General features: G+C 34.2%; 1 protein-coding gene and 1 non-coding gene across 2 annotated transcripts; both read right to left on the bottom strand.

Moving 5' to 3' along the window:
• Nucleotides 1-84, bottom strand: TRNAL-CAA. Its single transcript has one exon. It is a non-coding gene; the product is annotated as a tRNA-Leu (tRNA).
• On the bottom strand, nucleotides 1,840-6,678 carry LOC105172199 (3'-5' exoribonuclease 1). The gene is made up of 5 exons (XM_011093560.2): nucleotides 6,348-6,678; nucleotides 6,131-6,216; nucleotides 3,374-3,966; nucleotides 2,717-2,892; nucleotides 1,840-2,591 (listed from the first exon to the last, which is right to left on the bottom strand). Exons 2-5 carry the CDS (start codon nucleotides 6,153-6,155, stop codon nucleotides 2,138-2,140), a joined length of 1,248 nt encoding a protein of 415 aa, XP_011091862.1. The 5' UTR covers nucleotides 6,156-6,216; nucleotides 6,348-6,678; the 3' UTR covers nucleotides 1,840-2,137.

Here is a 13,269-nt window from a genome sequence, read left to right as displayed (position 1 = left end):
TGTCAGAAGTGGGATTTGAACCCACGCCCTCTCACGAAGACCAGAACTTGAGTCTGGCGCCTTAGACCACTCGGCCATCCTGACAATGCCTAGTTTGTGCTGGAATTGGTTTTAAAGATTTTTTATTTAGAACATTATTTAAGCTTTTATTAATGTTAAAAAATAAAAATTGAAGAAATCAAAATAAATATTGAAAAGAAAATGAAAAGAGGTATTATGGAAAGAAAGAGAGGTGGGAGTTGAAGAATTGAAAATTAGAAACTACAGAGATCAGTAAACAAATTATATTGATTCAACCAATAAGTTGATATGACTAATTAAGAATATATAGATAAATTAAATAACTCGTATATCACATCAATTCAGTTAATACATCAATATGACTAAAAGCAGACAAATTACAAAAACTCAACCAATACATCAATACGACGAATACCAGTAAACAAATTACAACTATTCAATCATACTTCAATATGACTAAGAACAAACGAATACAATAAATAAATTACGTCGGTCCAATCAATATTTTAATATGACCAAGAATAAACAAATTATAATAACTCGTATAAAGTGACACAAATTATATCCACACATCTGATGCGACTCGAACCTATAACCTTAAACTTATTCTTGGAACCTTAACATTAGAATTAATCATTAGCTCATTAGTACTTAAACAATCAAAAGAAACATCCAACGCTCTTCGATCGGGACTGTATGTAATATCGGTAACATCGTGGAACAATAGGTGGTCTGCGTCGTGGGGTCATGTGCATGGGTTGAAGAAACGTCCATGCATACTGGTCGGGACTCTGGCTAATATCGATGGGTGTTGTTACACATCTATGGAATAGGTGGTCTGCGTTGTGGGGTGATGTGCATGGGGTTGAGGAATGTCTGCTCAAGACGCACCCCGCTGAAATCTCGCAGTCTCCTTAGTGGTTTGCTGGGCGGTTTGGGGGGCAAAGGAACCAGGTTATTCACGACAACAACCAGCGGGACCCCTTGCGTAGATCGCCATGGATTCTAGAGAGAGTTGTTGAGGAGGAGTGAGGGTGGGTTTGTTGGGTTGTAGCATGATGTGTTGAGTAATGGTTTGTATGATCTCTGGACTTTGTTTAATCTGATGAATGAGTTTTTACTTCAAAAAACACATTAGAAAGAAGTGAATTTTAAGTCAACTATAAATTCAGAAAACTTGCAACAAGTGGGTGAATTTGACCCTGCAGTAAAACTCACTCTTGGAAATTCAATTACAATAACAAAAGTAATTGATAGTCTACATACAAAATCAACTTTTGATTGATCATGATTTGAAGGCGTTTAGCAATTTAAGGTATAATCACTTCTGGGTCGTTCAAATGAAAAAATTTATGTTTAATTAAATTAAAAATTTGAAATTTTTAACCAACCACGATTTAACAAAATCAATTATTATAAAAATTAAATAAAAATATCAAAAAAAAAATTTGAATAATCAATTATTCAGAAATCAGACCAAATTCACCTTAGTCTCATCTCCAAAGAACACAATATGCCCAATATTTTCCTCTCTCAAGCATTTAAATCTTAGTCTACACTACATGGAATCAGTATATTCCTGTCCCTGACGTTTTAAAGAAATAATCAAATTCATCTTCATATTCAAATTTGCCTCTATATTAGATATCAGTCACACCCTACTATAGCATACTAATCAAATAATGCTAGAGAAGTGCCTGATGGATACTTTACTCAAACTGAGGGGATTTACCATCAAAATATAGAAGATTTTGGGTAAAATGAGAAAGACAGAGAGAACAATTCTTCCCTGAGCTAACAGAAGTTTTCGTTCAAGCAACTCAGTCTTCCTTTGTCTTAAATACATAGGGAAAACCTATTGCTGTCAATATGTCATACATTATTAACAAGATTATAAAGGTCAAAGCATGTAATAGCACAAATTTATGCATTCATCGCATAAGTATACCGTTGTTCAGATCCTGTGCCTCCACTAAAACAGCATTGATAACTAACCCAGCAAACTGGCATTTGCTTTCTCTACGAAATAATCCAATCTCCAACAATATTTTTACAGATTTGTAATAATCCATATGCTAATGTCATGAAAGATGAGAGATTGGTTGCTCCCATCTAGTTAAGGAGAAGCCCATTTGAAATATTGGCAAAGAGCGCCTCTTGCGGCAGTCCAGTTTCCACATCCGAAGAAGGTGCTCCCATGCTTAGGACCCGGTTTTCTAATAACTCCTTTGCTGCTTTTCACCCCACAATAACAGAAGGGAAGGTACTGGAATACTTGAGGTTGTGGATTGTCGAGTTTCTGAGCTTGAGGTGGAACAAAAAGAGGTTTCTCTGGAATTGGTTTCCATGTCATGGAGTCATCACAAGACTGGAAAGTTAGCGAGTTGGTAATGGAGAACTTAAAGCCCTTGTGCATTATTAAAGCAAGAAGGCGAGCAGTGTTTTTGGCGTCATCCAGACCGCAATGAGCACGACCTTCCCAAGCTAAGCCAGCCTTCTCCACTGCCTCTCTCAAATTGCATCTTGCTTCACCAAATACCTCATGGAAAGGAACTCTCAAATTGATCCATCTGGGTAAAGAAGAGTGAAAGATCATGTCAATGTCAGCATACAATTGATTTGATCTTAAATTAAGATTTTAAGAGACTTTTCATTTCAAATAATGTTTATAAAAAATAATGGTGGAGCTGTATACCTATTGAAATATGGGGGCTTTCTAATGTTTTTGTATCGGCATTCTGATTCCAACATCACCCGGCAATCCCAGTCAGACCATGTTACCACAGCAAACTTGGCATCTTTAATTCCCTTCTTTTCAAGCCATTTGTCATGTCTAAGAAGAGCTTCACTCAGTGTAACCCCTCGGTCCACCTACAAAAGCCAAAATATATCTATATCAGGTACTACAAATAAACAAAAGACAGTCGGATGAAGCAAAAGCAAGTTTATGATATAGACAAGTATCCGAACTATTCAGAAATTACTGATTTAGCTCATTTTCCTTCTTATCTCCCATAATTTTGTGTTCAGAATGTCATAACATGTATTTACCGAATCTTCACCTAGTCATGAGGAGTCTATCTCAAGTTCTAACTTTAGATTTTCTACGTTTTCTACATTTTCCAACAAATTCTGCCGGAGTAAAAGATGGAGGATTTATGGTAACGCAGGTAGAGAAAGGGAGAGTATTTCTATTTACAATGCAATCATGAGTAGCTTTGTTCATTCATTAAAAAGATACTTCTTGTCCACATTTCATGAAACAAGTCAATTTTGGTGGTGCGGCCCTGACAATGATATCATAAACAGACACATTGACACATAGATTGAGGTTGAATAAATGGATATAAACCTGAATTTGCTGTATGCCAGTTAGATCTTTGCAGAAATCACTCAAGTGCTGATTGCATGTTGGCCGCACATATGTTTGGAAACAAGCTTCTAACTGCCCAGTAATGCTACTGACTATTACAGATGGGAACTCAATTATCTCTTGTGGCTGAGGAGCTTTTTCTTTGTCACATGTGGCCTCAAAGTCGATCACAACAAAATACTGAAAATCTTGGAACCGATAATCATATGGATAAGTTTGAGGGAACATGTTTACTGGGGCACACTGTAATCTGCGATTTACTGCAAAAGGGTGGAAATGGCCCTGAAACGCATTCAGCTGGCGCCTTGGAGCATTGCCAGGGTCAAGGTTGGGAGACCATGTGCCATAGTCATGATGATATACGGGCCTTTGCATATAGTCTTCTGAAGATTCTAGAGGTTTACTGCTTAAGGAGCAGTCTGGATCTGTTGCATTCCAACCCGGTTGAGCATGAAGACCACCTTCAAACTCCTTAAAGCCTTCAAAGTAGGTGCCATTATATTGTGGAGTGCAGGGGTAACATTTATTTTCAAGGCTTTTTATAGATGCCTTATGATAACTCTGCATAGTATCTGCATCTCAAAAGAATTGACAGACAACATCAGTGCATAGCATGTATAATAGGATTAGACAGACAGAAGCTAGCAGCGACTATTATATGAGTAACTCAAGAAGTAACTTCTAATTACAGAAATCGACGGAGTGGGAACAACAAACTTAGCTACTTGAGACACCAAAAAAAATGTAAAAGTACTTCTTAGGCAGAGTTTCATGTCATCCCTAACTTGGATGATAAAATTTCAGCAACGAACACAGGTTGTAGATAATTTACCTATTTAGGCCTTAACATTATTGCAAGTTAGCTCTAGCTTAACCACCACAGGAAGTCATCTTCGGGAGAGATTGGTAGTTAGCAGATTCTCTCACATAGCGTGACAAGAGCTAAGTTCGTTCCAATATCAGACATTGGGACATCGAGAAGAGCTTAAAAATTGTAGATGTTATATTTGGAAGAAACTTAAAGCATCTCTCTCTAAATGTTAGAAAGGTTTTATCAATCCCAATTCTAGGAGAGCAGGTTGCATGTTGAATCAAAAACCTATGAGCACCGGAACAACCATTTCAGGTCCAAAAAAGGTTTCTATTTAAAAATGTAATTGGATCAATTATCAAAACCATCTTGGACTCGCTAAAATTTCTTATCTTAATCATCAACAAAATCATAAATGACAATATTTTCTATTTAAACTTACATTTTATTTTAAAAATCAAACAGCGTATTGACCAAATCTTCCATGCTAGAGCTAATGTTTTTATGAATCAACTCCTGTTTACATGTTTAAACTAATTCTAAGTAAGGATTAACACAAAGCGCATAAAGGATGGTTTGCTTAATTTTTTTTTTGCTGAATTTGCACCTCAGATCGCCTACAAATTTCATCAGAACAGTGGTGGTAACTATAGGACTAATCAACTCAGGAAGAAGAATAAGCTCTTATTGACTATCATGGCACCACTTCAGTTGTTAAATCCCTGAACTGGCCAATCTACTTCATCAACTTTGGCATATCTCTCCTTGTGCTAGAATATATAAAGATCACATGTATGACACATTCTGCTGTATGGTCTGCACAGTGAGATCGAGAAACAAGAGAGAGAGAGAGAGAGGATAAGAAGTATTCCTTTATTTCGTATGCATTTACTAATACAAGGGTTGAATTTCTTTCTTGCAAAACACTACATTAAGTTTTTCTCCAATCTGTACCCAAAACGGACCATTTCAAGTTTCTAGTGTTCCATTTAAACACAAAGAAAGTCTGTGTTTCAATTATAATTCTGTTCCTCATGAGATGTACTCCTAGAAAGTCTCTCTTGATTCAAGCGCGATAAAGGATCAGTTGGAAGTATATTTTAAAGTAGCATTGTCCCTCGAATACAACATCCATATCCACAATCAGACAGATTAGATGTCCAAGAACCAGGTGAAACCTCCTTTAAGCCGCGGTAAAATCAAGCCATGCCCACTGGACTTATGACTATCTTCGATTCACAGTTCATTACACGGACAATCACCATACGTCACATCTGAACTGCCAACATGCAGTCTACTTGAACATTGGGAAAAATGGGGAAACTGGCCGAGGCTACATTAAAATACACTTCATACTTCTCAAATGCTTTTGCCTTAATGCTTTCGATGTGTTTCCTCAAATCCTACTTTTAAGCCTTAAAATAGCTAAAAGTCTACACCAAGAAATAAGAAATCGAATATGATTGGAAACACAAGCTAGGAGAAATTAAAACAAGGACCATCCCAAAACAAATGCCTTCAGTTATAAAACCTTCTTGTGCAAATTCTACTTGGTCAGCAACAACATATGCACATTATTCTGGGACTACTCCAAATTATTCCGACATCCATCACTGATATATAGATTACAGCACAAAAGTCTATGCCAAAACCCCAACATTCTTAGTACTTCAAGAAAGATGCAACCCAAAAGCCCTCCACCAAATTCCACTTCAACCAACAAGCCCAAAAGATAAAAATGGAAAAATGAAAAAGATACCGATCGCCACTAAATCTTAAAGAAACATCAAGTTTCCCTAAATTCCACACTCAAATCACCTTAAAACTTATTAAAAGAAGAACAGCAACAAGAAGAAAGTTACGCAAATCTTTGGGCAAACGATCCGCAGTACTGCACGCACAAATATCAGAGCAAGAAAAAATACCTTTATGTTCCAAGGAAATCATCATGTTTCTGAACGCAACGAAGATCCGGAAGCAAGTACATCAAAATCTCCCTCTTCAACTCCGTCTGCAGTTACAGTTCAAACACATAATCAACCATGAATTACGTACTGCACCACTACAACTGTAAAGCAAATAATGTATATAGGGACATAGATACAGATATTTGCATACAACTTGTGGGTGGGGGCGGAGTACCTTGTTGCTGCTGCGATTTTGAGGAGTGGAGTCGTAAAGAGAGCGTTTCTTGGTTTAAGGTAAAGAAGAGGTTTTGGTTTGCGATTAACGTAGTTATATTTGTAAGAATCGAATTTTGATTTCGCCCAAATTCCACCAATCCTAAACTCCTCAAATCTACTTGTCGAATTTGTTTTAACAACAAATGATTTTGCAAAATTTTGAAAAATTGATCCCAACATCCAATCGGAGCTACTAATACTCTAATGCTTCTCTCTCTATCAACAACCCGTCCACCTTCAATGCTTTTCAAAACAAATCAATAATTAGAGATGAGATAATTTTTTGAGTTTCTTGATCGATTCGATTCCATTAATTTAAATAAAAATTGATCTGAACTGTGTTGTGTCTATATATATACATAACATTATTCGCTTCAATATGATATATACATAAAATCTATGTGATTATAGGGTAATATATTCTATATTTTTTTTAATTATAGTAATGTATTCATATAATCGATATATTGTTCAATTTATTAAAATCTTCATAGAAATCATATGATTACAACTTTTTTTCCAAAAAAAAAAAAAAACACTAGTGGATGAATTAAACAAAACCCTTAAAAGATTTATTTTAAGGGATTTCTAGTATTTTTTTTTTCAAAAAATTGTATCTAAAAAATTTAATTATTTTTGAATTTATTTAATACTAGCTGTCAGACCACGCTCTGGTCGTGTGTAGACTACAAAATTTTATTATATCTATGTAATTAAATAAACAAAGAGAATGAAGACAAAATGAATAAATTAATTAAAATCAATAAAATGATGTTACTTTATATGTGCATAAATAAAAATTTATTAATAAAGTCAATTGGATAAAATGATTATTATTTGCTAAAAGAAATAAATATATGTAAAGGCATTTTACTCTATACAAATTCAACCAATAAGTTGTTACTGTACGGGTCTAGGGATAGATTTGGACTCGCTTTGTTTCGGGCAAATTTTGAAGTCATAATCGTTCTTGATATTTTGGACTTGGAATTGTAACAAATTCAATTTTTTTAATTTTTTTTATATATTTTTATATATTTATGTAAAGTATATTTATACATATACGATAAATATATGAATATTTTAGTTGTACTTATATGTAAGTACATAAAATTAATATTTTTATAAATTAAACAATAACGTAAAAAGAAGTTTTAATGTATATATAAGTAAAACATATTTTGAAACCTAAAGCACACGCATATAAATTTATTAAAAATAATTATCTTTTTAATAATATTATTATTTTGTAATTATAAAATTATGATAGTATTATTTTTTAAAAATATATATTTTTTAATATTTTTAAAAGACTAAAGTAGGTTCAGGGGTCCCGTGTTATGACCCCCCAACCCAAAATCGGCCATTGAAATTCTTATATAGATTTTTTCCTTGATAAATAGTATAGATAAAAAAGATTAAAAATTTTCTATATAAGAATCGTAAAATCTTTAGGGTGTTAAAGTAAAAGTAATTTTTGGGACATTTTTTATGATGAAAATATTTTCCTTCATATTGAAAAAAATACTTTTATGGGTTTTTTTTACATGGAAATATAATTTTATAGAGTTTTCAGCAATTTTCCTAATTAAATATTTGTTATTCGAAGATTCAAAATGGACTTGATTTAATAACATCTTTTAAATTGAATAAAAGAAAAAGTAATTTTTTTTATACTAAAATTCAGTACTAGAAATTAGTGAAAACTTATTTCTTAACAGTCACATTTTTTTTTTCTTTTTTGAGAGGAAAAATGATTTACTTTCATTAATTAAAATAAATCGAAGTTAGATAGATAAAAGCTATCTCGTTCCCATTCGAGTCAAGGGAAAAATGCAAAAAACTCCTTGTGATATTGCAAATGAGAAAACTATCCCCTTATGAAAAAATAGATAGCGATTTACCTCCCTGTATTTTTTAAAGTGCAATAATTTACCCCCTCTGATTTTTAAAATAAAGCAATCTACTTCCTTTTATAAGAAGGTAAATTACTTCGTTTTAAAAAGTATAAGGGGATAAATTATTATATTTTTTTCATAGTGGGGATAATGTACTCATTTTCAATATCACATGAAAATAAATTGCTATTCATCCTTTGAGTCCATATCACTATTTATCAACAACCTAGTTCAGCTTTCGAATTAAAGTCGTGCAATCACCCTCCAGTGCAATATTATGGCAGCCATGTCGCAATCCCAATTCCACAGCATTACTCGCAGCTAGAGCTCCAATAGTTTCTTCTTTAGCTTTGAAGCTAAGAAGCATTGTACTCCAGGCTAAGATTCTTCCCTCATGGGCTCCAGCAATTGCTCGCACATTAGTGTCTTTTTGTTCCAAGAAAACCGTTTTATTATAATTTATTGGAATCGAAAATTATCACTCAAATTTGATCTGGCTAATCTAAATTGATATATTTATTATGTGATTGTGCATGGTGTGTCTCCAAATTGTATAAGATTTAAGTATTAAATCTATATTAGGTATGTTTTGGAGTAATAAGATCCGATTTTAAATTTGCTCACTTGATATGCAAGGAAGAAACACATGAGAAGTTGGCCTTACCTGGGTTATGTTCAAGTAAAGATAGCTAATTAAGTGATTAGCTCGGACGCTTTCCCTAATGAAACTTCTTTCCCCGGGGCAGAAACTGAAAGAGAAAAGATTGGGTATGCTTCAAAACTTGAAATGGATTCATGAACTCTTATGCATCGTTTGACCAAAGAGGTGCTGCAAAAACAACAACCAGAGTTGAAGGATGTATCCTTGCGATCTTGCTTCACTTCTTTTGCTTATGAGTTGGGTGCTTGGGCAAAACTTGTTCAGTTTACACACTCATACTGGGGGCAATGTTGTCATGGTGCTTTATGGCGAAAGTTTACTTACTACCCAATTACGGTCTTCTGATACTTGAGTTAGTGATATCATAAGAAAGATAATGTGAGCTCATATCGAAACTAGCAGATGGTGCATCAAGCGCTAGTATTTATAAGTGCACTTATATTATAGAATTACATGAGGATCATTGATATAGAATTGATCGTGTGCTCATCATGAGTCTGTAGATACCCTAGTTCAGTTCGATTTTGGGTTGGTAACTATGAGCTGAATAAGGTTGGGCCGAATCTTAGGCCATTTTTTTTTATTAAATAGCAACTTAGGAGCAATTATGTCATTTTAGAATGTCTAGGTTGATCCCCACATTATTAGTTGCCCCACCTATCGAACTTGATGGGATCAAGATCGAGAAGCAGACACGACGAGTTGGCACTGCATGTCCTTTGATTGCTAAAACATGTATAGATTATTAAGAAGTGCACTAGCTATCAAGTAGTTTATAAATATCGATCCCACGAGAATTGAAATGAAATAATTACTGAAACTATGATTAGTCTGTAATTATTTGGATGATTGAGAATCAAATGATTGATTATGACTATGAAAAAATAATTACTAACGAGAACAAGATAAACAAAAGTGTTGGAGAAGATTTGACAATGAGAAAGATGCTAAGGCTATAGGCCCACATAATTGATCTAATGAATTCAAAATTTAACAAATTAATATAACAAGCACGTGTTTTCATATACTTAGGTTCTTCCCAAGTTAATTCGATATACTCTCTCGAGCTATACCAGACCTATTATTATCAAGGAAATAGTGGATCTCTGCAATCTAAAACTCGTGACAATAATAGATCTTAATGTATAATACATTAATCATATAATAAGAATGTAGGGATATCAATAGAAAAATACATCACATACTTTTCCTTAATCAAATTCCCCCACACTTAAGTCATGCTTGTCCTCAAGCATATAATAATTCAATTCAATTACCCCCTTTCAGAACAAAATCCCCTTCATTTCAGTCCACCCCATTTCGGCTCATGTCAACGTTTCAAGATGAATTTACTGACCAGGTGTAAGCAACAACAAACTTCATAGTATAAATTCATGCAAACCACATAATGAATCAATTGTCTCAGCAATTGTTTCAAAATCAAAATTCAAAGTCAACACCTTGCTTGAGATTCACTCAATATGCTCAAAGTGTTTATGGTGACAACAACTCTTAATTCATGTAATGGCAAAATTTTACCATAAGCTTGTCTTTTATCACATCTCCATTGCTTAATAGTGAATTAGGTGCGGGAATCAAAGAGTCTTTATTGGGTTGTACGTAATAGTGTTTTAGGTATGGGTTGGAAGAGAAAAAAAGATAGCAACACTCAAGGTTCTTTTGGGTTGAAGGAATTAGATGACGGTGCTTGCATAGTCTGCCACTCTATGAATTCTTATGATTCAAGTGTATACTTTGTTGACTACACACTCCTTCTTTTTTTTCTTTTCTTTTCTCAACTTTCTTTCTCTCTCTTTTTTTTCCCATCAACTTCCACAAGCCATTTTTCTCTTTTTGTCCCTTGTTTTTCAGAAAGAGTGGAGATTGTGCATTTGAACCATATGTGGATGGGGAAACAGTCCACAAGTTGTTGTTCTAGTCCTTTAAAAATAAGGTTCAAAGGTCTACTGCAAAAATATTGGTCATAAAAGGTTTGTATCTTGGCTATGATGATAAAAAAAATTAGGGTCAAGCTCAATTGGGCTACTATGGGTGGAATATTTGTGTAGACTTAACAAGAAGAATTAGGTTATTCCTAATGTCCTTATCACTTTCACCACATCAAACTCAAGAATGCAACCTCAACATGTATAACTGAGCAAGTTTTAGAAAATCAAATCAAAGATGACAATGACACAACCAAATAAAAATATCAAAGCAATAAGATAAGTGCTCATAGGCCCTAAAGCTCACGAAAATTTGCTCATGTGTGTTACTTACAAGCATTCATCATTCAAAACAATTATCAAGACAATCAAAACAAGTGTGGCACGTTTGAATTTTTTCCTACTCATGTAAATAGTGTCTTGCAATCCTAACAATACATTCATTAATCACATCAACGAGAGGCAAATTGGGATTCAACAGAACAAATTTAACATGCACCTCAACAATTAATAAATCAACCAGTTCATGTCGACCAAGAATGTCATGGAGGCATAAAATTCTAGGGGCGTACAAAAAACCAAAAAACCGGCCGAACCGAACCGAATCGAAAATTCAGTTTTCAATTTTTCTCTAAAAAAAATTCAATTTTTCGGTTCGGTTTTTTGTCACCGTTTCGGTGACCGAACCGAACCGAAAAATTGAATTTTTTAAATAATAAAATATATTTTTATTTTTATTAATATTATATAATTATATATATTAATATTATATTAGTAATATATAAAATAAGAATAAGACAAACAAGAGAAGAGAAAGTGAGAAACACTGAAACAGAAGTTACGAAACAGAGAAAGAAAATAAAGAAAGAAAGAGAGACTCTTGAACCTTGGCACCAGCGACGACTGAGAACGGAATATTGCAAAGACGACCTCAGACGAGTCATGACAGGTAGGTTTTCTAGTTTTAGTCTCTTAGTCTCTTACAAAAAATGAAAAAATTTTAACTTACAATTTTGCTTTGAAGGTGTTTGATAAAATGCCTAAGTTAAAAAATATGTTGTTATTTTCTCTCTTTTCGGATTCTTGGCATTGTTGTTATCAATGAAATTTTTTCTTTTCACAATTTCGACTTAAAATATCAAAATATATTATTTAAAAAAAAAGAAAAAAATTGGTTTTTTTCGGTTTTTAAACCGAAAAACCGAATTTGGGTTCGGTTTTAACCGAACCAAACATTCGGTTCGGTTAACCGATTTGGACACCCCTATAAAATTCCCTCCCCTAAAAAATTCCCTCCCCCCCCCCCAAATTAAGAATGACATTACCTTCAATGTCATACATCTCAAAATACAGGAGTATCATACTACCCTTGATGACGCTGAGAGACAAAATGGAGGTTCCCGCCGAGGTCGTTGTCAGCCAGGGAAGAGTGACGTTTGTTTTTGCTGAGATGACGATGCGACTGAGAAAGTCTTGAGGTGTCCATCATTTTCCTGTAAAACGCCCAAGATATTGTCAAAAAAAAAATAAAAAAATAATCTGAAAAAAAATAAAAAATCATGTTTTAGTGGGAGAGAACTAAAACAACAAAAATAGAATAAAAAGATTGAGAGAAATGGAGAGAGAAAAAAACACAAAAGGGGGAAACAAGGGAAAAAGAAAAAGATATCAAAGAAAAACAATTTTGAGGCAGTTGGTCGGGGTGTGGCGGCTTGTTGGGGCAGAGAGGAGTATGGCGATGAACAGCTCGCATTGCGACTCCATGCAGCTGGGTTAGAGTGCGACGGGGATGAAGAGTTCAACTACCGAGTTGAATTCTTCCAACTCTATGGGTTGTGCTGGGCGGCAGTCTTGAGTGTTGTGGAGGAGATGGAGCTGCACAATTGTGAAAGAGTTAGAACCCCAATTTGAACTTATGCCTAATTTAGGTCTTTTTTCTGAAATTTTTTTCTTTACTTTTTTTTGAAAAAGGAAAATAAGGGAAAAGTGATAAGTAAACTAAGAAAAGCAAAATCAGGAAAAAAATTCAAAGTGAAAATAATTCGGGACTAAGCATCAGGTCGAGCATGCTGGTGGTAAGCCGTGGGCACGGATTATTAGAGATTTGGGAGACTACAAGTGTCTTTTTTATATGTCGTGGGCACGGGCTATCAGAAATTCGCTTGACTAAGTTGAAAAGTGACCCTACAAAAAAAAAACAAAAAACACTCATAGGTTGCCTCCCATGTAGGGCTTTTTTAACGTCATTAGCTTGACGATAAAATTTTCAGTTAGTGGAAAGTTAAGGAGGGGGTTCAATAGGAGGTGGTGGTGTTCCCTTGATATAGTGCTTGAGTCTTTGCCAATCTACTCTAATAAGACACTTGTCTTTATGAT

Source organism: Sesamum indicum, linkage group LG10 (assembly GCF_000512975.1).
Source record: "Sesamum indicum cultivar Zhongzhi No. 13 linkage group LG10, S_indicum_v1.0, whole genome shotgun sequence".
Taxonomy (NCBI): domain Eukaryota; kingdom Viridiplantae; phylum Streptophyta; class Magnoliopsida; order Lamiales; family Pedaliaceae; genus Sesamum; species Sesamum indicum.
Note: the sequence above shows the minus strand (reverse complement) of the source record. Positions and strands in the feature narration are given on the sequence as shown.

Bases quoted from the DNA above. Each gene is read 5' to 3' on its own strand.
- LOC105172199 (XM_011093560.2), bottom strand. From the start codon at position 6,155: ATGATGATTTCCTTGGAACATAAAG. The intron at 3,967-6,130 runs GTATTTTTTCTT...TTTGAGATGCAG, and splicing joins GATTTCCTTGGAACATAAAG to ATACTATGCAGAGTTATCAT. The intron at 2,893-3,373 runs GTTTATATCCAT...TGGCTTTTGTAG, and splicing joins CTGGCATACAGCAAATTCAG to GTGGACCGAGGGGTTACACT.